This window comes from Callithrix jacchus, chromosome 13, assembly GCF_049354715.1.
Source record: "Callithrix jacchus isolate 240 chromosome 13, calJac240_pri, whole genome shotgun sequence".
NCBI lineage: Eukaryota > Metazoa > Chordata > Mammalia > Primates > Cebidae > Callithrix > Callithrix jacchus.
Window position 1 is genome coordinate 93,781,681 of NC_133514.1, and position 26,480 is coordinate 93,808,160.

The 26,480-nt window shown below is 42.2% G+C and overlaps 2 protein-coding genes across 12 annotated transcripts in view; one reads left to right on the plus strand and one right to left on the minus strand.

Annotated features, from left to right (window-relative positions):
- Positions 1-3,036: 3,036 nt before the first annotated feature.
- On the minus strand, positions 3,037-8,475 carry LOC118146898 (uncharacterized). Of its 3 annotated transcripts, XR_013525901.1 has the most exons (6): positions 7,727-7,823; positions 6,849-7,573; positions 6,154-6,720; positions 5,265-5,351; positions 4,480-4,933; positions 3,037-3,281 (listed from the first exon to the last, which is right to left on the minus strand). XR_013525901.1 is itself a non-coding variant. In XM_035271096.3 (3 exons), exons 1-3 carry the CDS (start codon positions 8,242-8,244, stop codon positions 6,567-6,569), a joined length of 933 nt encoding a protein of 310 aa, XP_035126987.1. In that variant the 5' UTR covers positions 8,245-8,475; the 3' UTR covers positions 6,237-6,566. The 3 variants fall into 3 exon arrangements, 1 of the variants encoding a protein (XP_035126987.1); XR_013525900.1 differs by lacking the exons at positions 3,037-3,281; positions 7,727-7,823 and adding an exon at positions 8,036-8,475 and having other exon boundaries at positions 4,357-4,933; XM_035271096.3 differs by lacking the exons at positions 3,037-3,281; positions 4,480-4,933; positions 5,265-5,351; positions 7,727-7,823 and adding an exon at positions 8,036-8,475 and having other exon boundaries at positions 6,237-6,720; positions 7,004-7,573.
- Positions 6,991-26,480, plus strand: part of MAPK4 (mitogen-activated protein kinase 4) — a 176,299-nt gene continuing 156,809 nt past the window's right edge. For 7 of the 9 annotated variants that reach the window (XR_013525899.1, XR_004733039.3, XM_078348166.1 and 4 more), the window contains exon 1: positions 7,340-7,507. The gene's annotated coding sequence lies outside the window, so the exon portion shown is untranslated. Of the gene's footprint in view, positions 7,100-7,339; positions 7,508-26,480 lie in introns of those variants that run through there. The other 2 variants (XM_035271088.3, XM_035271090.3) reach the window with 1 other exon arrangement.

Here is a 26,480-nt window from a genome sequence, read left to right on the forward strand (position 1 = left end):
AGGAATCAAAAGGTACATGTGGATTTTCAACTGTATGGGGGTCAGTGCCTCAACCCCTGCATTGTTCAAAGGTCAACTGTAATTCACACTTAGAATTGAAGGACAATCCCATTAATTGATAAGCAGCAAGTAGCTGACATAAAGTGTTCTATAAAAACTGACTGACACTGCAAGTATACATTCCTAATAAATTCACCAATCCTTGCTTTCCTTCTGGGTACACACATTTCCTGGCCACCACATAGCTTTTATGTGGACTCAGGTTTGTGCAAATTCTTTTTCCAAAGAAATGGAACTTCCTAATGATTTTAGCTTATTATATTCCTGAATTGGTTGAGCAAAATGTGTCTTCCCATCTTTGATAGTTGACTGAATATGCCGGTGAAATAACTGCAATTCATTGTGCCTTCACTAAAGACTTGTGTGGGTGTCTGTGTGTTGTTTACATTAAAAGTATTAAAAAAACACATTTGTATTTAATCTACCCAGTAATAATTTTTAATGCTTTCCCATGAAAACTACACAAGCAAGACTAACCATAAGAAATGCCATTACTAGTACAATTTCTGATGCATAGACAGAGCCTGGCTTGGATGTGTGCTAAGGGCTCATAGAATACAGATGATACAGTAATTTTAAGATGATGGTCTTCATAGAGCCAGAAACAATTTCTTTTCAATTTTTGAAGCAAAAATTATTTTAGCACTTAGAAACACATTTTTAAATATCCCTTGAAGTTTTTTAGTTCATGTGAACAACAGCAACAAAACCATGTGTTGCTCTTTTGCAGTTATAGCACTGGGAGAGTGAGGGGTTGACAATAGTGATCTAACTCCACATTTACTGAGTGCTGATGGACATGGTATAAGACTGCTTTTCGTATTTATGCAACCCACATCCATGCTGAGAAAAGCTGGGGCCATGAACATGCTGACTTAGGGAGAGGGAGAGGAGGCAGAACAGAAAGAGAACAAATAGACTAAGTTTAAAGGTTAGAACTCTGAGTCCAGTGGGTTATAACCATCAGGGTGTAAATACATAACACTGTTCTAAGCATGCAGTAAGCACCCAATAATTAAGTGACTAGGACAAATATTAGATCAATTATCTTCTAGGCTCCTGGATGTCAGGGACCATGCTAGCTTGGCATGATGGTTGTTTGGGAATCTAAAACAATAATATATACTTAATGAAGATTTGGGAATTGAAGGATGAAGTTCATAGACCACTCTGAGGCTGGTTACCTGAATTAGGTACCAAAAAGACACAGGCAGTAAGTTTTCTGTCCACGTAGATATGGGCTATTCATCAAGCCATGGAGTACTTTGATAAGCATGAGCCACTGTTGGTGATGAAGAAAAACTCAAGCAATAGGATTAGGGGGAAAACTCAAAATGTATTCTAATAATGGGATTGTTTGTATGAGACAAACAGGACATTTTAGCAGGTCAGGTGATGAATTAAAACAACTTGGAGATATGAACAAAAGAATCTTTGGGTTCTTTGGACTCTTGTGGAGAAATGACAAAGGAGTCAGATCTCAGTAAGTTCAAGTTTCTACAGAGAGCAGATGAAGGGAGGAAGTAGGGTACTGAATCTCAAACTCTTTTTGATCATGACTCATAATTTAAAAACCATTTAATGTTATAACCTATAGTATATACACACACGAACATATATATATCTGAAATTGAAATGTCATATATATTCATATAAATTGAAATTGAAATGTAAGTGATGCTCTCATCATTTACAATGAACTCTGCTATTTTCTTATTCTATTCTATTCTATTCTATTCTATTCTATTCTATTCTATTCCATCGTTTCAAGAATACCAGCACAAGCTGCCTGTTTGATTTCACAGCCCATAATGGGTTATGATCTGTAGTTTGAAAAACACAGTACTGGGTAAGCACCAAGGGTAGGAAAGTGTACTTAAAACTCTGGTGAGGTCTTATCTTTCATGGACTGAAAGAAGAGACTGCTGGGATGGGCCAAGTCAATCAAGAAACTTGTGGGAAGTGATCAGGCTGAGGTCTGCACTGCCTGTGGGAATCAGGTGAGAGTCAAGGTCTGCCCCAGACCACTAGATACTGGTCACCTGGGTTAACTTGCTTTGAAGACATGTCAGGATTTCTACCCAAACCTATAAGACATTGAACGTTTTGGGGCTACAGAGGAAGAAGCGGGTATTAGTGGCTGGTAGCACTGAATGATGCTAGTTACAAAGGATCCTGGACAATGCTACCTTGATGCGTGGTTACAATCTTTGCAGACCTTACAGGGGAAGTAATTTACACAGTAGGGACTCAAGGCTTCCCTGCTCAAAATGTTGAAAGACCTTCTCATGATACTTAGGATAAAGGTTAAAATCCTTGTGATGGCTACAAGCCTTTGCATGACTTGTGCGCTGCCTCTCTCTCCACCTGCTCTTCCCACCATGTCCTACCCCTGTAGTCAGTGAGACACTTGCAAACTTTCCAACCTTTTCTTCAGTGTTCCCCCATACTGTTCCCTCTGCTTAAGCCACTTTTCCTCTGTTCTTCATCCAACTCAATTTTTTCTCCCATATGAAACCTTTCCTGATTCCCCAGATGAGATGAGGTCTCCTTGTTAGACCTCTCGCACAGGAAAAATCACTTATTTGTGTAAGCATGTATTTAAACTCTCTCTCTCTCTTATTAGACTATGAGCTCTGTGAAAGCAGGGACTATGTCCAAGAAAAGATAAAAACAACTATTTTAAATGTCTTACCAGGAAACTGCATTTTATTTTCTTTAATAATATTTAGAATATCTTCTGAATCTATGCTTATATCACCTTTTTATTAAAAATATTATTTTTTTCTTTCTCTTTTCCTTAACCAGGCTCCTAAGGAGCTTACATATGTTATTGTTCTTTTTAAACCAGCTTTGGGGTTTATTTATTTATTTTGCTATTTTTAGCTACACCACCACATTCTCCTATTAATTCTAATAGTTCTTAAAGAACTAGTGTCTTAAGGTTTTTAGTTGTGCAATTATAGCATTTACAATAAAAGACTTTGTTTCTTCCTTTGCCATATTTGTATATACTATTTTATTTTCATGTCTTACTGCTTTATTTTAGTCTTTAAAAAAATGTTAATAATAGTGATGATAGCAAGCATCTCTGTTGTATTCCTGAGTTTGGTGGCTTTAGTACAGCTCCATTTTGTTTGCTGTTTGCTGTGTTGTTTTGAGTAGTTAGCATTCATTTTTCATTGAAGGACCAGTAAGTCTGTAGGAAATCCTGAAGTGTCCTGGGAGCCACACACACAAAAAAATAAGTATTTCAAGAGAAAGGAGTGATTGACTATGTCAAACGCTGGATAGGTCAAGTAAGATAAAGCCTGACAACTGATCATTAGATTTAAAAACATGGAGGTCTGTGAGGACCTTGACCAGAGTAGTTTGCATGGAGTGATAATTGGAATGGGTTAGAGAGAGGATGCAGGGAGAGGAAGTAGACACAGGGAGAGGAGGCAAGTTCCGTTTTGCCACAAGATGTTGTAAAGAGGAAAAGAGAGTTGAGGCAGCAGCTGGAGGAGAATGGGGTCAAAAGAGTATTTTTGTTTCATTTTTTAAAGATGGGAGACATTAGACCATATTTGAAAGTTACTGCTTAGGGCCCAGCATTGAGGAAAAACTGGTGATCAAACAGAGAGGGACATATTTGTAGAGAGATATCCTTATAAAAGTGAGACAAGTGAGATGTTGTACACAAGTGGAGGGTGGCTTCTTTGTTTTGAGACAGAATCTCACTCTGTCACCCAGGCTGGAGTACAGTGGTGCGATCTCAGCTCACTGCAGCCTCCGCCTCCCAGGCTCAAGCGATTCTCCTGTCTCAGCCTCCTGAATAGCTGGGACTACTACAGGCATGCACCACCATGCCTGGCTAATTTTTTTGTATTTTAGTAGAGACAGGGTTTTACCATGTTGCCCAAGCTGGCCTCGAACTACTGAGCTCAGGTAATCTGCCTGCCTTAGACTCCCAAAGTGCTAGGATTACACGTGTGAGTCACTGTGCCCAGCCAAAAAGAGGCTTCATGCAGTAGTCAGCCCTCTTGCCCTTCTGCCTTCTGCCCATATGAGGACACAGCATTCCTCCCCTCAAGAGGATGCAGCCACGAAGTGCCATCTTGGAAGCAGAGACCTGACTCTCATCAGAGACCAAACCTGCCGTTGCCTTGATCTTGCATTCCCAGCCTCCAGAACTAAGGGAAATACATTTCTGTTCATTATAAATTACCCAGTCTTGGGTATTCTGCTATAGCAGCACAAACATATTAAGACAATAAGGGAAGGCAGAATATGAGAGACAGAGACAGATGCTGGTAAGCGGGCCACTGTAGTTACCTATTATTTCTTTTTCTCCATGGACATATAGCTTTCCTAGGTGATTCTCATAAGTGTGCAAGTGAGAAATCACTAGTCTGTAGCTAGAACCAAGCAACTCACACTCCTCATCACTTCCTTCCATCAGGTCGATCCTGCATCTTGGATTTCATCTCTCTTGTGGTGAGGAAAGGCGTTTTTAGAAGTAAGAATAAAGAGTGATTTCAAATTCCTAGGCCCTAGGTTCCACTCTATGAGAACAGCCCATGTCTGTCTCATCTTCATAGCTGGACAGGCTGGACCTATGAGAAAAGAGAGGGAGAAAAGGAAAGGGAGAGGGAGAGAGAGGGAGTGATGGAAGGAGAAAGAAAGAGGTAAATAAATAGAAAGAGAGAGGGGAAGAAAAAATGTCAGTCTTCTCCCAAGATAGAAACAACCCAAGAGGGAAAGGGGCACCTGGCTGCTGAGGTCACCCCCTCATCTAGAAGCCACAGTCCAGTGGATTCCTCAAATATGACCAGTGCTTACCCCCAGAAGAGAAGCCACATGCAGTCACTGGCCCTGATGCCAACTCCTCCTGGGAGCAGAAAGGGTGGGGTCGGGAAACTGTTTAATCATCTAAGTTGCTTCCTTCCTCTACCTAAGTCTGAGTCAAAAACAGGTGCCATGGGAGACAAATTTAGCCACCACCATATTTTTGAAAATTATACCTAAATACCCTAAGCAAGGCAGACAGGGCAAGTGTTTGCTCTATGCAGCACCCCCTGCCCTTGTATTCCCAGGGCCACAGCAAATGTGGGCACCCCTGGCCTAGCCACTGAGTTTCAGCTTCTGCTGTCCAGTCACAGGCAGTACGGAAATGCTGGCTCATTTTGTTTTTCCTCCCAGAAAAAAAGTCTTAGAATGACCTGGTGAACTTCTCAACTCCTGAATTCTGTGCAGTTATTTTCCAGTGACTGACACCGACTTCAGCCAGCTGTTTCTTCGAGTCTTCCCTATGAGGTAAAAACAAGGAATAACTTGTTTCCTGATAGCAACAAGGGGAACAAGAGAACACGACCACCTGACAGTGGAGAGCCCTAGACAGATATTCGCTTCCTGTTCATTCCCCTGCCATTGTACGGTAATGGGTACTGATATTAAACATGCATATTTCACAGTCTCTTGTCCCATGATTTGGAGAATAGCCATTCACAATGCATGAGCCACTCACTCATGCTCATCACACAGAGAAAATTACATTTTCCCAGTTGCCAAATGGAAGAGATAAATTATCTCACGTGGACAAGCACATTGCTCTCAAGAACAGCTTCCAGACCTAAGACAAAGAGATTAAAAAACATGCAGGAGGGGGACTCTGAGCTTTCCTGGTGTTGGTGGGGGTCAGTCTCTTCATTTGGACTCCCCAGATCCTCATTCTGCAGTTAGTGTGCTTAAGGTGGCAGGGCATTTGCCCTTCTGGGTTTTTTTGTTTTGCCTTTTTTTTTTTTTTTTTAATTAAATGAGCAGCCTTGGGGCCTCTTATTCTTCCTTCAGAGAAGAGATGTTATAAAAACGAATAAATCAACACAAAACATTTCATATTTATGCCTACTTGCTGAATTGATAATACTTGTAATGAAAATTAAGGAAGCAAAATGTTAAAATGTTTCCTTTAGGAAAGACACATGTCTTGCCACAGATGTACATACACTTGCTTGTTACACGCTCCCTCCTTATCCCCAACCATTCTCTGAGGTTAATGAAGGTCGTGATAACTGCGGTCTCTAACTTAGCATTTAATCCCAAACCTACTACCTGCACACATAGGAATCACAGCGATTGTAGGTACTCACGACAGCTAACACTAATTACCCTTCATACCACCATCACTGTGCAAACCCCTTAGTGCGTTTTCCAATATGATCTCACAATCCTTCATTTTTGTGTTTTTGCCCACGTCAAAATTTGGCAGTGAATTCTTTCAACAATTATTAAGCGCCTGGAATTGTATGAGGCTCTGGGGACGAAGGGGGAATAACCACAGTACACAGTAGAGCCTATGAAAGTGCCAAAATTCGGGTCCCACTTGGAAGGCTCTGGGAGAGGAGAGGGCTCATGGGCAGTTAAAGTCACCAGTGACCTCATTATACAATATTTATTTAGGTTATCAGACTCTTCTATGCCTAGAAAAGCAGCGCCTCGACCATTCCAATGGATCGCACCCTCGTTCAGTGACGCCCCTCATCGGTGTCCACCGCTTTGGGCTCGTTGAAGGCATCACGGAAGCACCGGTTATTACCAGTGTTAGGGTCGGTGGCTTCTCTTGTCCCTTTCCTCTGGCTCCCAAAGTGTTGGTTCCCTTTTGTTAGTTTTATTCCGGTCCTGCCAATGAGCACAGATCCACAGCTGAGGCGGCCCGCTCGGAATCAGAGGCCGGCGGGGAACCGGCGCACGTGGGCTCCGCACCCCCTCGACCCTCGGCCCGGTGCCCCTTCCAGCGCGGAGCGTACCGGTCCCCGCCGGCTCCTTCTGCCACCACCTCCCGCCGGGCCCCCGGGGCTGCAGCAGCGCGGGGCTGGCGGGGCGGCGACCAGGCTCAGCGGATCCCCGCTTCCCGCCTTCCCGGCGCCCCCTCCCTCCGGGACGGAGCCCGAGGATCTCCCACCCGCAGGAGGCGTGAGGACGGGCTTGGAGTGACTGGGGCTCGCCCGCGTGTGCCCGGGAAGGCCAGGCTGCCCCAGGACGGGGCTTGGCTCCCCAGGTGAGCTGGTCTCCGCGGGGCCAGGTTGGGGAAGGCCCCGGGACCGCCCGGCCAAACGGCCTGGAGGCTGCGAGAGGGCAGAGCGGGACGCGCGGGAGGCGGCCACCCCCAGGAGCCCAGCGCCCGGCTCCCCAGCGCCGCCGCCGCAGCAGGTGGGGGCCCGGCGGGCGGGGGCGGGGCCCGGCTCGGGGCGGAGCCGCAGCGGCGGCGGCGGCGCGGGCGGGGGCCGGGGCTGGGGCCAGAGCTGGAGCCCGAGCCCAAGCGGGAGTCGCGAGCCGGGCTGTCGGGGCGCCGGCGAGAGCTAGCCGCGAGCTGGGGCTGCGACCGGCCTGGCTGAGCGCGCCAGCGCCGCGGCAGCAGACAAAGGGCGGCTTACACCCGGGCCGCCGCGCTCTCGGGTTCTGCTCGGTAAGTGGCTCCCCTTTCGCTGGCGTTTTCTTCCCACTGCCTTCGCCTCTCGGAGTTCGGCGGGCTCTGGAGAAGCGGGGAAGAGACGAGACTTCCCTGTTAGCTCTGTCGTCCCACCTCACCCTAACAATAAGCCCCCCAGGCCAAGCCACTGCCAAACTAGGGAGTTTCCCAGCGGCGGGGGTCTCCCTGGGGACCCGCCCGGCCGCCCTGGGTGACCTCCTCGCCCGCGGACCGCGCGCGGGTGCTGTCCTGGACCCAGTTGGGATGGGAGGCTGCCGCTGGGCTCCCCGCAGTGTGTTTAACCGGGAAGGACGTAGGGGCCGGGCTCCGCGAGGGGACCCCACCCCCGGGGACAGTCCCGAGCGCTAGGGGTCGCCATGGGCGGTTCACACTGCGAGTTCAGATTCGGATCGCGGTAGCGAGGTCTGCCCCAGCCCCGGATTATCCTCCCCTCCATCCTCTTCCCTCCGCGTTCAAGGGTTAATACAGCGCCCTCGCCCCGCGCCACCCGACCAAGGCACTCACTGCCGGTCGGTGCCCCTGGGAGAGGGGGAGTGGGGAGACCCCGCCGCTTTCCCCGCTCGGCGATCCGGAGCCCCATCCTGCCAGAGAAGGCAGCGGCTCGGGTTTGACATCCCAGCTGGGTCCCGGGCCGGCTCCCTCAGCCTCCCTCCTTGATTGCTCCCTATCAGGAAAGCAATCGGAAGCCCCCGACTTTGCTTTTGTTCTGCCATCTACTCTCTGGAATCGGAGGTGAAGCCCGGGTGGGCGGATGCCCCGGGAGGGGGCTGTGGCAGGAGTTTCAGGTGCAGCCCCTAAGTGACCATTGGAGGTGGCGGCTGTTTCGCGCCCGTGGGTGGGGAATGGATTCCGATTGCCAGTCGATACCAGGAGCCAGCAGTGGGTCAACAGCGTCCCGAAAGAGCACGGTGGCCGCGTACTGTCACGCGCCTCTCCAGCACTCTGGAAAGCACTACCTCCGAGACGTGCATTTCCATTCATGGATCTGTGCCTGGGAGTTGACTAATGTCACCTCTCCCTGGGCTCTCTAAGGAGGGGTGTCCGCGATTGTTCAATTCAATAGCCATTTACTGGGTGGTTACTGTGTGCAAGGCAACTATCTTGCAATAACCTTAATGTAAAAGATGCTTATTGAGCACCTATTATGTGAAAAGCAGATATACTACAAACTTTTTTTGATTTGTAGATATGTGTTGAGCATCTACTGTGTGCAAAGGTGAAGTGTCATGTCGTTCTCAGTGTAACATATTTATTGAGTACCTACTATGTTCAAGGTAGCTGTGTCTTATTACCTTGTTGTAATAGATATTTACTGAGCACCTACTAAATGCAAAAGGCTTTTTTTGCTGAAGGGTTGCCCAGTGTACCTTTGCAGTACAGACAGAAACAAGGGAGAGAAAATTTAAGATCTTCTGACCCTTGAGTCTTCAACTTCTTTAGTGACCTGCATTTTAACCTTCTAGACGCTTGTATGGTATAGGAAGGGTTGATCTTCTACATAGGAGGATACACTCCTAAGCTTGAGGGTTTCTCAGACAGAAGCAGGGCTGAATAATAAAAAGACTTGCTCTGGAACCTCTTTCCAATTTCCTTTTCTTCATTAGAAAAGTCAGCTTCTTTGTGTAAAGCACCATGGAGTTATCACAGAGAATCAAAGGGCAATAAGGCAAAGCCCCAATGCTTGAAGGAACAGAGAATCTGTGCTGGAGACAGACAGACAATCACCTAAACAAGGAAGGAACAAATGGAGACGGAGGGAGTGTGAAGACAGGGCTGGTGGACCTTCCAGCCCCTCACTTCAAACGGATACCAGTGATGTTGGGGTGAAAGAGTCTTTACGTCCCATCATTGCCCATGGCTGGGGACCTGGGGCTGGAATCAAATGGTTTTCCTGCTAAGAGAATTGATGAATCTCTCACTCTGGTAATCTTAGGATCTTGAGATCCACTGGAATATCCAGATTGGCAAGACAATCATATTCATTAGCAAATATTTGAGTATTTACAATGTTATATAGGCTTTTATCAGGGAAATTTAATCTAAGACGTAGTCTTTGTCCTAAAGAACTCTGGTTCATGAGATAAACCTGTAAAATTACAACTTGGGCAGCATATATGAAAAGCCAGGAGCAAATTCCTCCTAGAATTTAACATAAAAAAGTATTCTCGCTTCATGGAACTGTGGCTTTTCTCTTATCAGACACTGCGAACTCTCCACCTGCCTTGTATGTTTATCTTTTTGCCTTGGCCTCCAGAAATTCCTGGTAAAGGCTTTATCCCAGCTTCTTGGTACAATTTTTGTCTTCCTAAATTATTTCTGAGATTTCCCTTTTAAATTCTTTATTTAAAAAACTGTATTACAGTATTTTTGTTGTGGACTTGAAAGCCTCTCTCAAATCTTTTCTGGAAGTAAGCCTGTTTATGAAAGACACATAGAAAATATGGTAAGTACTAGATGAATGTGCTTATAAGAAAACAGGGAAAAACCATCAGGAAATTACAGAGAAAACAAACGGGCTTCGCAAGATGAAATAGGATTCAGGTGAGCAAAAACAACTACCAAAGACTTTCCTCCCAAATTGAGGGAAACAGCGTTGGCACAGGTGTCAAGGAAAACAAACCCTCTTTAGAATACTTTAGGCATTTGATAGACCTTCCTCTGGAATAGTTTCCATTCACTCAAAACACAAGCATTGCTGGAACATTTTACTGTGTGTCAAGGATTATGCTAGGTGTCAGGTGGGAGGCGTTACCCAGAACCAACTGAGGTTCAGCATGATCCCACGGCTGGCAAGGACCTTCATCTCCTGTTCTGGCTGTGGGGTAGCACTGCCTTGCATCTCGGCCATTCTTTTAAGCATTCCTGGAGTTTTTTCACCTGAGCTGAACTTGACTGTAATCTTCTTCAAGGCCAAGAATGTGACATTTTTTTTTTTCTCTGCATCCTTCCCTCCTTGCAGGCTCAGGCAGAAAGAGTCAGTGGAGTAGGTGACAGTTATTTCAGTGACCTCTATTGCCCATTTCTTCACCTCTTCCTGGCCTCATCAGAGCCTGCTGGCCTCTCTTCCTCTTCATCATTTTCAGCTGTTCAGAGCCTTTCACTGTATGAAAACTGGTCTCAGGGGAAAGCCAATCTGTCATCAGTCACTTTCCCTTGAATATGAATGTAGGTCACTGTGTTCTCTCTTCCAGGGGTCTTTGCACTTTAAGCCTCGTTATGGAATGAAAGGCCATGTTCACTGTGAGAGGAAGTGAGGCACAGACAAGTGGGTGTTGGAGGTAATTGGGGAGGCAAAGTGCCTTTCCTGGTGCTCCTGAAACCACCATCTCCTCACGTAGCCGGTCTTGGCAAGGGTCCGTGCAGTTCCATGATTCATGAAAGTCTGGAGGCTCCATTGCTTTTTATGAAGGTGTAGTGGTTGAAGTCAGACAGTGGCTCTCTGTGAGCCACCTGTCAGCTTGGCCCTCATACATTCCACTCCAAAGTTTAGAGCTTTATCGTTTGCAGAGAGAATCCTTGCTTCTTAACCTACATGTGCCCATTATTTTAAGGCAGCGATTCTCAGCCTGGGCACTGTCGATGTCAGATTTTTTTTTTATATAAGGGATTTTTTTTTAATTGCATTTTAGGTTTTGGAGTACATATGAAGAGCATGCAAGATTGTTGCATAGGTCCACACATGGCAGTGTGATTTGCTGCCTTCCTCCCCATCACTTATATCTGGCATTTCTCCCCATGCTATCTCTCCCCAACTCCCCACCCCCTGCTGTCCCTCCCTTCTCCCCGCCGACAGACCCCAGTGTGTGATGCTCCCCTCCTGTGTCCATGTGTTCTCATTGTTCAACACCCGCCTATGAGTGAGAACATGTGGTGTTTGATTTTCTGTTCTTCTGTCAGTTTGCTGAGAATGATGGTTTCCAGATTCATCCATGTGCCTACAAAGGACACGAACTCATCATTTTTGATGGCAGCATATATTCTATGGTGTATATGTGCCACATTTTCCCTGTCCAGTCTATCATCGATGGGCATTTGGGTTGGTTCCAGGTCTTTGCTATTGTAAACTGTGCTGCAATGAACATTCATGTGCATGTGTCCTTATAGTAGAATGATTTATAATCCTTTGGATATATACCCAGTAATGGGATTGCTGTGTCAAATGGAATTTCTATTTCTAGGTACTTGAGGAATCGCCACACTGTCTTCCACAATGGTTGAACTAATTTACACTCCCACCAACAGTGTAAAAGTGTTCCTATTTCTCCACATCCTCTCGAGCATCTGTTATCTCCAAATTTTTTAATGATCGCCATTCTAACTGGCATGAGATAGTATCTCAATGTAGTTTTGATTTGCATTTCTCTAATGACCAGTGATGATGAGCATTTTTTCATGTGTTTGTTGGCCTCATGTATGTCTTCTTTTGTAAAGTGTCTGTTCATATCCTTCACCCACTTTTGAGTGGGCTTGTTTTTTTCTTGTTAATCTGTTTTAGTTCTTTGTAGAATCTGGATATCAGCTCTTTGTCAGATGGGTAAGCTGCAAAAATTTTTTCCCATTCTGTTGGTTGCCAATTCACTCTAATGACTGTTTCTTTTGCTGTGGAGTTTGAATTGGTCCCATTTGTCTATTTTGGCTTTTGTTGCCAATGCTTTTGGTGTTTTGGTCATGAAGTCCTTGCCTATGCCTATGTCCTGAATGGTTGTGCCTAGATTTTCTTCTAGAGGCTTTATGGTGTTAGGTCTTATGTTTAAGTCCTTAATCCATCTGGAGTTAATTTTAGGGTAAGGTGTCAGGAAGGGGTCCAGTTTCTGCTTTCTGCACATGGGTAGCCAGTTTTCCCAACACCATTTATTAAACAGGGAATCCTTTCCCCATTGCTTGTTTTTGTCAGGTTTGTCAAAGATCAGATGGTTGTAGATGTGTGGTGTTGCCTCTGAGGCCTCTGTTCTGTTCCATTGGTCTATATCTCTGTTTTGGCACCAGTACCATGCTGTTTTGATTACTGTAGCCTTGTAGTATAATTTGAAGTCTGGTACTGTGATGCCTCCTACTTTGTTCTTTTCGCTTAGAATTGACTTGGCTATGCCAGCTCTCTTTTGGTTCCATATGAAGTTTAAGGTGGTTTTTTTCCAGTTCTGTGAAGAAGATCATTGGTAGCTTGGTGGGGATAGTGCTGAATCTGTAAATTACTTTGGATAGTATGGCCATTTTCATGATATTGATTCTTCCTAACCATGAACATGGAATGTTTTTCCATGTGTTTGTGTCCTCTCTTATTTCATTGAGCAGTGGTTTATAGTTCTCCTTGAAGAGGTCCTTTACATCGTTTGTTAGTTGTATTTCTAGGTATTTTATTCTCTTTGCAGCAATTGTGAATGGCAGTTCATTCTTGATTTGGCTCTCTTTAAGTCTGTTATTGGTGTATAGGAATGCTTGTGATTTTTTCACATTGATTTTGTATCCTGAGACTTTGCTGAAGTTGCTTATCAGTTTCAGGAGATTTTGGGCTGAGACGATGGGGTCTTCTAGATACACTATCATGTTGTCTGCAAATAGAGACAACTTGACTTCCTCCTTTCCTATTTGAATACCCTTTATTTCTTTTTCTTGCCTGATTGCTCTGGCTAGAACTTCCAGTACTATATTGAATAGGAGTGGTAAAAGAGGGCATCCTTGTCTAGTGCCAGATTTCAAAGGGAATGCTTCCAGTTTTTGCCCATTCATTATGATATGGACTGTAGGTTTGTTGTAAATAGCTTTTATTGTTTTGAGATATATTCCTTCAATACCCAATTTTTTGAGAGTTTTTAGCATAAAGCACTGTTGAATTTTGCTGAAGGCCTTCTCTGCATCAATTGAGATAATCATGTGGTTTTTGTGTTTGGTTCTGTTTATGTGGTGAATTACATTTATAGACTTGTGTATGTTGAACCAGCCTTGCATCCCTGGGATGAAGCCTACTTGATCGTGGTGGATAAGCTTTTTGATGTGCTATTGCAATTGGTTTGCCAGTATTTTATTGAAGATTGTTGCATCTATGTTCATCATGGATATTGGCCTGAAGTTTTCTTTTCTTGCTGAGTCTCTGCCGGGTTTTGGTATCAGGATGACGTTGGTCTCATAAAACGATTTGGGAAGAATTCCCTCTTTTTTGATTATTTGGAATAGTTTCAGAAGCAATGGTACCATTCATCTCCTCTGGGCTGTGAACCCATCTGGATCTGGGCTTTTTATGGGTGGTAGGCTCTTAATTGCTGGCTCAACTTCAGACCTTGTTATTGGTCTCTTCAGGGTTTTGACCTCTTCCTGGTTTAGGCTTGGGAGGATGCAAGTGTTCAGGAATTTATCCATTTCTTCCAGGTTTACTAGTTTATGTGCATATAGTTTTTTTGTAATAATATCTGATGATGGTTTGTATTTCTGTGGAATCTGTGGTGATATCACCTTTATCGTTTTTTATTGCATCTATTTGATTATTCTCTCTTTTCTTTTTTATTAATCTGGCTAGTGGTTTATCTATTTTGTTGATCTTTTTGAAAAACCAGCTCCTGGATTTATTGATTTTCTGAAGGGTTTTTTGTATTTCTGTCTCCTTTAGTTCTGCTCTGATGGTAGTTATTTCTTATCTTCCGCTAGGTTTTGAGTTTTGTTGATCGTACTCCTCTAGCTCTTTCAATTTTGATGATAGGGTGTCGATTTTAGATCTCTCCTTGCTTCTCATGTGGGCATTTATTGCTATATATTTTTCTCTAGAGACGGCTTTAAATGTGTCCCAGAGATTCTGGTATGTTGTGTCTTTGTTCTTGTTGGTTTTGAAGAACATCTTTATTTTTGCTTTCATTTCGTTGTTTATCCAGTCAACATTAAAGAGCCAGTTTTTCAGTTTCCATGAAGCTGTGTGGTTCTGAGTTAGTTTCTTAATTCTGAGTTCTAACTTGATTGCCCTGTGGTCTGAGAGACTGTTTGTTATGATTTCCATTCTTTTGCATTTGCTGAGGAGTGCTTTACTTCCAATTATGTGGTCAATTTTAGAATAGGTGCAATGTGGTGCTCAGAAGAATGTATATTCTGTGGATTGTTCTGTAAATGTCTATTAGGCTTGCTTGGTCCAGGTCTGAGTTCAAGTCCTGGATGTCCTTGTTAATTTTCTGTCTCGTTGATCTGTCTAATATTGACAATGGGGTGTTAAAGTCTCCCACTATTATTGTGTCAGAGTCTAAGTCTCTTTGTAAGTCATTAAGAACTTGCCTTATGTATTTGGGTGCTCCTGTATTGGGTGTGTATATATTTAGGATCGTTAGCTCTTCTGGTTGCATTGATCCTTTTACCATTATGTAATGTCCTTCTTTGTCTCTTTTGATCTTTGTTGGCTTAATATCTATTTTATCAGAGACTAGGATTGAAATCCCTGCTTTTTTTTTTTTTTTGCTCTCCATTTGCTTGGTAAATCTTCCTCCATCCCTTTATTTTGAGCCTTTATGTATCTTTGCATGTGAGATGGGTTTCCTGGATACAGCACACTGATAGGTTTCGGCTTTTTATCCAATTTGCCAGTCTGTGTCCTTTGATTGGGGCATTTAGCCCATTTACATTTAGGGTTACTATTGTTATGTGTGAATTTGATACTGCCATTTTGATGCTAGCTGGCTGTTTTGCTCGTTGGTTGATGCAGTTTCTTCACTGTGTTGCTGCTCTTTACCATTTGGTATGTTTTTGGAGTGACTGGTTGTTCCTTTCTATGTGTAGTGCCTCTTTCAGGAGCTCTTGTAAAGCAGGCCTGGTGGCGATGAAATCTCTGAGTACTTGCTTGTTTGCAAAGGATTTTATTTTTTCTTCACTTATGAAGATTAGTTTGGCTGGATATGAAATTCTGGGTTGAAAGTTCTTTTCTTTAAGGATGTTGAATTGGTCCCCACTCTCTTCTGGCTTGTAGGGTTTCTGCTGAGAGATCTGCCATCTGATGGGCTTCCCTTTGTGGGTAACCTGACCTTTCTCTCTGGCTGCCCTTAGCATTTTCTCCTTCATTTCAACCTTGGTGAATCTGACGATTATGTGCCTTGGGGTTGCTCTTCTTGAGGAATATATTGGTGATGTTCTATGTATTTCCTGGACTTGAATATTGGCCTGCCTTGCTAGGTTGAGGAAGTTTTCCTGGATAATATCCTGAAGAGTATTTTCCGGCTTAGATTCATTCTCTCTGTCACATTCAGGTACACCTATCAAATGTAGATTAGGTCTTTTCACATAGTCCCATATTTCTTGGATACTTTGTTCATTCTTTTTTACTCTTTTTTCTCTAATCTTGCCTTCTTGTTTTATTTCATTGAGTTGATCTCTTCTGCTTGGTGAATTCAGCTGTTGAAACTTGTGTATGCTTTGCGGAGCCAGATATTTTTTCTATTAAGGGGAGCTGTCCTGTGCATTACAGGCACTTAACAGCATCCCTGGCCTCCACCCCCAGATGCCAGGAGCACCATACACCAGCCCACTCCCCAAGGTGTGACAACCCAAAATGCCTCCAGCCATTACCAAGTATCCCCTGGGAAACAAAATCACTGCTGCTTCAGAACCAGTGTTCTTTTTTTTTTTTTTTTTTTTTGGAGATGGAGTTTCGCTTGTTACCCAAGCTGGAGTGCAATGGTGTGATCTCAGCTCACTGCAATCTCCCCCTCCTGGGTTCAGGCAATTCTCCTGCCTCAGCCTCCTGAGTAGCTGAAATTACAGGCACGCGCCACCGTGCCCAGCTAATTTTTTGTATTTTTAATGGAGACGGGGTTTCACCATGTTGACCAGGATGGTCTCGATCTTTTGACCTCGTGATCCACCCGCCTCGGCCTCCCAAAGTGCTGGGATTATAGGCTTGAGCCACCGCACCCGGCCCAGAACCACTGTTCTAAGGGTTGTTGGTTTTTATGTATCATGCCATATAAGAGAGGCCTTATCTAATGTAATTAAGTTCTTTTCAATAAAGAGGAACTTTATTAACATGGTGGAACTTTTCATATAAATAATTTCTTAAATCAGAATAAATATCATTTTTTTCAGAACTCATATCCTAAATTGGTTATTATATTAAGTTCATCTTTTGAAGCAAAAAGCCTCAAATTCTTCTTCTTCTAGTGTGGCTGATTTATATACCAGAACTGTGGGTAGCAGAATCACCATTACCCACAAGAACATCCCAACCTGCTGCTTGGGCAGTGCCTGGTAACCATAGGGTTGGAAAATGGCAGGGAGGTTTCAGTTTTGGTGGGCTTGATGCTTCTGTAATTTGATGGGTCCTCTTTAAGGAAAAGACAAAATGATGAGGGGAACACACTGCTAGGGCCCCTCTCAGGCCTTAGAAGGGATCCTGTGAGGACAAGTGATGGGCTTTGAATTTAAGTTTTGTTAATTTCGTGGGAAAGCTGTCTTTGGGAAAGGTTTTGAGGAATGACTGAACAGCTGTGTCTGCAAGAATGGGAAACTAGTCCTACCTATGACTGAGAGGAGCTAAGAGAAGTTTCTCCAAGTATTGGCTTAAATTGAGAGCATGGATCAAAATGGAATTGTTCAATCCAGGGTGACCTGTATTTCTGTTAACATCTGCCCTCAAAAGTAAGAACTTCCGTATCTTCAGCAACCCCGGGTCCACATCAGCAGCATCATAGGTGAAATGAGAGGCAGGGTTCGTTCTGGTTTAGCAGGAGGCTCTGTGTTCCAGTGGTTGGTAGTGGTAACTTACTGCACCTTATAAACGAGGTTGGTCAGTGTCCAAGTTATTGCCTCGGGAACTGAATGAAACTTTTTCCAGATCACTCTAATGGTATTTGAAGAGTTTATAATAGGAGTACATTGATTCAAACTTCTCTTTTGGAATACCTGAGCCTGGAATGAGAGGTCCTTGTTTAAAACAGGCCAGGCAGGAAATACTTGCCCCTCATTCTGGGGGGCAAGTACTTTAAGTACAGTCATGTGCTACATAATGACATTTTAGCCAATGAAGGACTGCATATAGAACTATGAAACTGCAAGATTATAAGACTATATTTTTTCCTGTGCCTTTTCTGTGTTTAGAAATGTTTAGGTGTACAAATACTCACCATTGTGATACAGTTGCCTACAATGTTCAGTACAGTAGCATGCTGTACAAAGTTGCAGCCTAGGAGCAATAGGCCATACCATGTAGCCTAAGTATTTAGGCTATTCCATCTAGGTTTGTGTAAGTACGCTCTATGATGCTCCCATAAGCAGGAAATTGACTAATGGTGGATTTCTCAGATGAATCCCCATCAAGTGAGGCATGACTGTATGAATTTAAGAAATTAAAATAATGTTTTAAAAATGAAACCATAATTCAGATTTTTCATTAATTAATCTTTTTTCTTAGTTTAGATCACCTTAGCTTCACTAAGGAAGACAGTGTTCTAATTGTTTCTTTAGTGTATAAATGTTAACTATACATGCCTGGCCCTGCACAAGGTTGATCTGGCAATAAATATATCAATGTCTAGATGTAACAAAAATATAAGAAACATTCTACATGAAGATTTGCTGTAGGAGGGATTTCTTTTAAAGCATTGCTAGTCTTTCATTTGTATTTAAACAAATTTGGTTTGTATAAAATTTTTTCGAGTTGAGACCTATTTGGAGATTTTGGGTCAAATGTGCGCACAGTCACAGAAATTAGACATGAAAGAGATTGGGGTTTCTGAGCAGCCCTGCCTGCCCACTGTACAAATGGAGAAACTGAGGCTGAGAGTGGTTAGATGGCTTGCCAAGGTCACACAGAGGTCAGCTGGGAGGATGGGGCTAGGAGCCAGGAGCTCACCCAATCTCCTTGACACTCAGTGCTGCTGGGAAACTCTTCTTCTGTCTTCCTGGTTGTCAGAGTGTGTTGGTATAGGGAGACCAGGCAGGAGCAGGGTTTGATAACTTGTCTCATTTCCAGGGCACCTGATCCTGAGAGAACTACTCATTAATTCAAACTGATTACATCTATGCCAAAGGTGTGTGTAAACACAGGCAGTACTTAAACAATCACAGAAAAAGGGAGACAGTTTGATTGATGGAATGAGATTATTTTAGAAAAACTTCCTTCAGTGCTTTTTTATATCATCTTTACAGTAAATCACTAGAATGAAAACATTTAGTTGTCTACTTAAGAAAGTAATAGTATATGCATTATGGAAGGTAGCAAGAAGAATAAACAAATTGTACTTGTGATACTTTAACCCCATTCATATTTTGCTATGTTTATTTTCAGTGGTTTTCTTAGCTCCCTTTAAGACTCAGTTGAACAATTGAGACCATATTGTACATATAATTTTAATTTTTCTTGCTTTTTTATTAGAATAAACAATATATGTGTTATTGTGAATATAAATTTTTGTGAACATAATTTTTTTGTTTTTCCACAATGTCAGAGTTTTATGGATGCCATTATTATTATTATTTAAGTTCTGAGATACATGCACAGAACATGCAGGTTTGTTGCATAGGTATACACGTGCTATGGTGGTTTGCTGCACCCATCAACCCATCATATATTAGGTATTTCTCCTAATGTTATTCCTCCCCTAGTCCTCCACCACTTGACAGGCCCTAGTGTGTGATGTTCCCCTCCCTGTGTCCATGTGTTCTCATTGTTGTGAACATAATTTTTAAGTTTGGTCCTAATTTCTCCTTGCTGTATCACTGCATAAGCAACTTTATGTCTGTGATTTTTCTACAATTTGGATTGTTTTCTTGGTATACATTCCCAAAGAGTGAAATTACTGAGGCAAGGATGTGTTTGCGTTATGTTAAATGGCTTTACCAAAAATGGTGTGCCAGTTCACCTTATATTGATAGCATGCTATCAATGATGATATTTCACCACACTATTGATAACATCACTACAGTTTTTTGTAATTATGTGGCAAAGTAAAGGCGTCTTTATTGCTTTCATTTACATTTTGTTTACCAATACAGCTAAACATTTTTCTATAGGATTTTTTATAGGACTCTGTGTGTGTGTGTGTGTGTGTGTGTGTGCATGCGCGTGCATTGTATTTTGTTGTTTTTGTTTTGGTGAATTATCTATTTGAGTGTAGTGGTTAAAAAAAAAAAAAGTGACCTGTATATAGAAAGTCATTTGCCAAAAGGAAAAACAATAACCTCTGATGTCATAGGCATAATGGCCGTTTTATAAAGAATTCCATCCAAGTCTCATGTTCCATGATTCCACCACCTCCAGTGCCATCTTTCAGGCTAAACATTTTGTTCATAGTAGTAGAGCTGCCTGTTAGTTCCTGAAGCAAGCTTAGATGGAGAGAGAGTGCTTTATCCTCTTAGTGGAAGCCAAATTACCTTGAGCATTTGCTAAGTGCTTCACAGGCCTTAATTCTTAATTCTTACAACAGTCTCTGAAGTGGGTCCTGTCACTTCTCTCCATTTATACATGAGGAGAGTGTTGCATAGAAAAGTAAAATAACATAACCATGGTCACCTACCCTTTTAATAACTGCTGACTACCTCTGGATCTTTGCTAACATGGCCTGCCCCCATTGTATACTTGGTTTTGGGGGGAGTTAGGCTTAGGAATATTAGCAACTTTGAACTCTACTGCCTATTTCTGGGAGACTTTGTGCTATAAGGTAATTTTACTCTCTTAAATTTCCTTATCTTCTATATCTCTTATCCTTTCCTGTGTTTTCCATCCTTTTTAAAAAAAATCTCTCCAAGATACATTCTGAATAGTTTCTTCTGACCTATCTTCCAAGTCATAATATATCTCTTCCACTGTATCTAATCTGTGGTTAAATCCATTTGTTTATTGCATTCTCAATTTTGATTGCTGAATTTCTAATCTAGAATTCTAGTTATTTTTCAAATCTGCAATGTTACTTTATATGGTTCTTGGTTCTTTATTGTAATTTTTATGTTGAGCATTTAGCTGCATGAGCATAGTAAGCATAGATATTTTACATTCCGTATCTGGTAATTTTTCTGTCTGGAATTCCCAAGCATCCTTTTTCTTCTCATCTTTTGTTTGTTCTGGTTCTCCTGCTGGTTCATATTTATGTTTTCATGTCTCCTTGTGTGCCTTATTATCTTTAAATGCGTTCTGGATATTGTCTAGAAAAAATATATGCATGAACAGCATGTATCATTTTAAGATGATGGTGTTTTTATATTTTAATCTCTGAAATCACTATGTGTTTTATGTCATGAATTATTACAACTATAGTTGATAGCATTTTTTTCTTTTTCATTGGTATGTAAAATAACAGTGCTTCATATAATTAGTGATATTTAACATTTCAAGACATTTGATAATTTGAGGCTTTGGATAATCATAATAAAGATGACCAGAGTCCAAGAGAGAATTTTAATTAACTTCTGAAGGTTTCTGGGGTACCAGCAATAGTGAGTCAATTTTGGGGCTTGAGATTTTCTAGACCACCCAGATGACAGGAAGCCAGAGTAGTTTGCTTTTTATTCTCTCTTACTTCTAGGATATATCAGGGGGTGTTCAAGGGAGAGAATACAGTCATGGGTTCTTAGTTTCTGTTTCTGGTTGGGCGGGTAAAGCCCCTTCCCCGTTCCTCTTTTCCGCTTATCACTAGAGACGAAAACTAAGAACCATGGCTTCAGGCTGCTCAAAGCCTAAAACAAAACAAAACAGAACAAGAACAACAAAATAAGGTGGGTTGGACACTTGGAGCTCTCTGGGGTCCTACTGTAAGTGTAAAGTGGCTTACCAGGCCTCAGGGAGGCCCTGGCCTCTTGATTCCATGAGGCTGTCAATGCACTGCTCAGCTTCGTAGCTCATTGTTTTAGATTGACAAACCCCTCCAACCGGGTAAAAGTGGCCCCTAGTACTGAGGCCCACAAGTCTAGATCTACTTCTTTTCTCACGTCTTAAATTTGAAATTCCTCCCTATCTTGTTAGCTTTTTGGTGCTTTTAGGACGTTTTTTGTTGTCGTTTGTTTGTTGTTAACCTCATCCAGGTTTCTTCATTGTATTCACTGGGAAGGTTGGCTCAAATCATCCAGTTCACCACGGCTGGCAGGTGGTGGGACCCAGTCGGATCCATCTTAGAGACTGACAGGAGAGAAACGCAAGTGATCACTTGGTCTTTGCCTGACTGTGACCAGAGAACTTTCTCTATCTGATCCCAACCCAACACCCTGGTTGCAGCTTGAAAGGAAGTTGGGATGGCTAAATTTCTGCTGACTGGACATAGCCACATGTAGATATATTTGCCTGCATAGATGAGACCAAATTCTCAGGCTGTTCCTAATAAGGCAAGTGACCTGGCTCAGAAGGCAGTCACAGGAGTGCTACCTGCCGCCCTATCTCCAACCTGCTTCTTTTTTCTCACCTATACTCTCCTGCAAAAGATGGGAATTTAGGACCCAGGGAAGTGTTGAGGGAGGAAGATGCTTTCTAATTCAGCAACTGTTAAGAAGTAAAAAATGTAGGTTGTATTTAGCTGGGCAAGTTTCCTCCCATTCAAACTAGACCCCAACATTTTCATGTTGAAGGCAGAGCTTCTCTTCGTGGCCCAGGCTGTTCCTTGTGGAGGCTGAACCATTAGGTCCAGGCTCAGGAGTCAAGATAGCCTTTCCAGATTACTCTGCTTGATGCTAAGGCTTGGAGCATTATGATAGTTTATGGCTTTTAGAAGCCACATGCTCAACCACGTGTTCTTGGGATCAGCAGCCACATCTATTTTCCTCTTACTCTGCTCCAACCCTTCCCCCAACTTTCAAGAAGCCAGAGAAGTTTACAAAAAGGAAAGTATATTTCCTGAATTTGAAAAGTTTGGACAAAGGGAGCCTGAGTGGTGGGAACTCCTCATCCTCCACCTTACCAGAGCCTCCATTGGTTTTTGGGGTGTGGGAGTAGCGTGGTGGCAGCTTTTATTTTTATTTTTGACTACCTCTTCCCCTGGAAACTTTAGAGCTGAGCTATCCTCTCAGAGATTGCTATCTGCCCAGGGAACCACAGCCTCCTCCTCCACCCTTCAGGTGTGGAGTCACTGGGTAAAGAGAAGGAAGGTATGGATGTGCCCCTCTGGAAAGGGCCCTGTCTTGTGGAGAGGTATCCCCACCAACTTTCTGGAGACCACCCCATACCATGGAGCCTTTTATGTATTCCACAATAATTTACCCTACTGATTTTTAATTTTACAATACTTCACACATAGGGAGGACTATAGATAAATTAGTCTACCATATTGCTAGAAATAGAAATCTTCCCATTAGATATCAGTAACTGTCCATAAAAGCACAAATCTGTAACCTCTCTCCAGGTAATTCTAGATTGTGACCGATCCTTTGGAAGAAATGATAAATGACTTAATTAATTTTGAAGAGGCAAGTTTTCCGTTCTCCTGGAAAATGTACCCTTCCATGATTATTTTTGGAGGCAGAATGGCCAGAAAGCCCTACCAGCCATAAGAATTTATGAACCATGACATTTGAAAACTTTCAGCCTGAGATGAAGTAAATTAATTCCTCCAGCATGATTCACTTTAGGTACAAGCCCAGATTTCTTTTATCAGTAACTTGGGCTCTTAAGGTGATTTTTCTAAAGAGGTATAGTTATTTGAGACCCGTCAGGGCCATTTTCTGTATTTCTTTTGTCAAATTTTCAATTTATGTGGATTTCAGTTTTTTTTTTCCAGTTATTTTGATAGCATCTTGTCTGCTAATAAGAGATAATGTGCTGCCTTTTCAATATCATATGTGAAAGCCGCAGGGAGTTCAGATAGAGTTAGCTGAGCAAACTTCACTACTTATCAGAGACCAAGATATCACCTTCAGTATATGGTGGGCCTTTTACCAAGTGTCCAGAACTTTGAAAGAACTCAGAATGGTAAAATATTATAGCTCATTCAATAGAAAAAAGCAACAGAGAAGTTCAGAAATCGAAATGATTTTATTTGTAAGAGGAGAATAAGGAAAATGATTATCATAAATCACATAGGAAGAGGAGGTGAGAAATATGTAACAATAATGTAAGTATGGTGGACTGCTTTGAGCTTTCCAGATCAGAGGTGAGAAAATGAAAAATTTCTTATGAATTATTATAAAGTTTCAATACCTGCAGTGTGGGACTCAAAGAGGGCTTTAACAACCCAGCCATCTGCTGTGTAATAAAGCCAGTGAAATATGTGCCATCAAAATGACACAGAGAAGAACATTAGGGTATACAGAGTAGGAGAGAGGGTCTTACACTGTGAGTGAGAATATATCTAGTAAGTAGCTCTAGGTATGTCGTGGCCTGAATAACTGTCCATTTTTCTATACTTTACTGTTTTCTTGAGCTGAATGGAGACTAAGGACAAACAAAAAAAGACTCACGTTGTTATTTTGTTGGGTCTCTGCATGATTCCAAAGTGATAATGCTCTCAATTGAAGTACTTTAGCTAAAAGCTCAAAGTCTTTTTTTGAAATCTTTATGCCTGCTTTTATTTTTCAAAAGTTATTCAGTGAATTTGTTAATCCTGAAACCCTTCCTTTCTTATGAGCAGTCTTTGAAAGTGAGCCTGAAATGCATTTCTGAATTTAGAGGCAGTAAAAAAAAATCTGTTGGCTTTTCTTTCTGGTTGATTCAGAAGTAGATCCCCAGAATCAAAAATCTATCCATCGTTTACACGCTGAATTTTCTCCCTTTGTTAACCAACAAACAACACAGTGTTTTGCTCTACAATTTGAATTCTGGATTTGGCTTTCATAATCTATTAAGTAATCTTCTAGTTTTCTCTTCCACCTCTGCTATTGATAGGAAATAACAATAGCATTATTATTTAATTATCACCACCAAAAGCAATGTCAGATTTCAGTAATCTAAAACTATATTGCTTTAAACTTAGATTATTTGAAATAAGATCTTTCCTCTCCAGTAATGGATACCCAGAAAAGCAGGTGTATAGCTGTTGATATGGGGGACACATACAGGAGTGTATACAGTTATGATTATTGGGCAGTCATAAGCTTTTTTCCTAGAAGGACACACAAAACATTGTTAGTAGTGATTAAGTAGGAAGTGACTGAGAATTGGTGTGAGGGAAGGGATCTGTTAGTTTATATTTTATTATTTAATGTTTTAAATAAGCATACTTAATAAGTAAATAAGGAGAAAATTATGAAGGTGGACAAAAAAGAATCCAGCCACTGTTTATAAGATCCCGTTGTGAATTTAACCTCTAGACCAGGAGTCCCCAACCCCTCTGCCACAGGACTAGTACCAGGTCTATGGCCTGTTAGGAACTGGGCTGTGCAGCAGGAGGTAAGCGGTGGGCAAGCGAGCAAAGCTTCATCTCTATTTACAGCCGCTCTCCCTTGCTTGCATTACTGCCTCCTGTCAGATCAGTGGTGGCATTCGATTCTCACAGGAGCACAAACCCTATTGTGAACTGTACATGCCAGGATTCTAGGTTGTACACTCCTTACAAGAATCTAATATCTGATGATCTGTTAGTGTCTCCCATCACCTCCAGTTGGGACTGTCTGCTTACAGGAAAACAAGCAGGGCTCCCACTGATTCTATATCATGGTGAGTTTTATCCGTCTCCCATACCCACCCCTTTACCCCAAAAAATTGTCTTCCTTGTAACTGGTCCCTGATGCCAAAAATGTTGGCGACCACTGCCCTAGACTACTTTCTCATTAGAAATTATGTTTTGTATTAATCATCAGACCAAAATCTATAGGAACATATGGTCAATAGAGGTCACATATATCCTCCAAGTTTTTGTGGAACACATTCTGCAGCATTTTTAAAAGTCTTCTCATACCGATGTCTTCTTTGAGCCTCCTAGTGGCACTGTCTGGTACTTTGAGCCAGGATTATATGATTTCCATTTTACAGAGGGGAAAACTGAAGCTCGGGGAAGATGTGTGGCTTCTCTTACATGATATAGTTACTATCTGGTTCCCTGGTAGTCCAGGACTAGAAGCCACGATTGATTCCACATCGGTGTTCTTTTATCCCTGGTAAAAAGAACTTTGTTCTTTATTCTGGATGTTCTTTTTTAAAATACTCCAAGCTGCCTCCTCTCTGGTTTTGTGCCATTGCATCTATTTCATTCTGTCTTGTATCATGGTTAGATGTGTAATTGTTTTCCTTGTTAATTTCAGCAATGTAGGCTGTCTCTCTTTTTGTAGCCTGTGTCTAGTACATTATGGCGCATATATTCATTACTTAGTCTTTTCTTTTATGGAATTAGATTTAAGGTATTTTCTCCCAAATAATTATACATTTCTAGGAAAACAAAAGGAATAAACGGAGCAATTTCTACAAGACTAGTGTCATTGTTCACAAGAGAATTGGAATCACGTGCTGTTTGAGCTGGAAGAAAATCATCAAGACTATTTACTCTCTTGTTTTATAAATGAAGAACCTGAAGATCAATATAACTTGCTGAAGATCCCCCAGGGAATTAGAGGTGACATGGTATGCAGAGCCCGGTTCTCCTCACTTCTAGCCCAGCCATCCTGCTGCTGCAACAGTTATTACAGAGATTGGCCATCAAGCTTTAGATGAATGGTCAATGCTGGCAAAAATCAGGTCATGCTACATTAAAACTACAAATGTGAAGAGTTCTGATACTGAAAAAGAAAAGGCTGTACCGAGCTTATTTTTCCAAGTTTTAATGAATGACTTTGCAGCTCTACCTCCTTTTAAAGCAAACTTGCTACATAAACATCAGCATTTCCACAAAGGAATTCACAGTAGGAATCCTTGAGATAAGTACCTACACCAGGTGCATTTGCAACAGAGGACAATCACCCTCACTTGTTGGGTAAATCCAGGTGCACAGCATTAGTGTGAAAGGCGGGATTAATAGTAATTTTTTATCTCACCTGCAGCCTTCTTAAAATAGGAGTTGTTTCTGACATGGTGAGTCAACTCCTTCATCAGGGAGCAGAGGCCACATTTTCATGGGGTGGAAACCTAATTCCTCATGCA

What these genes read in the sequence shown, in the direction of transcription:
- LOC118146898 (XM_035271096.3), bottom strand. Translation starts at nt 8,244, where the DNA reads ATGGCAGAACAAAAGCAAAGTCGGGGGCTTCCGATTGCTTTCCTGATA. An exon ending in CCCAGGGGCACCGACCGGCA is followed by an intron (nt 7,574 to 8,035) that starts GTGAGTGCCTTG and finishes CCGCTTCTCCAG; the next exon opens with AGCCCGCCGAACTCCGAGAG. An exon ending in CGTCCTCACGCCTCCTGCGG is followed by an intron (nt 6,721 to 7,003) that starts GTGGGAGATCCT and finishes GCTCATTGGCAG; the next exon opens with GACCGGAATAAAACTAACAA.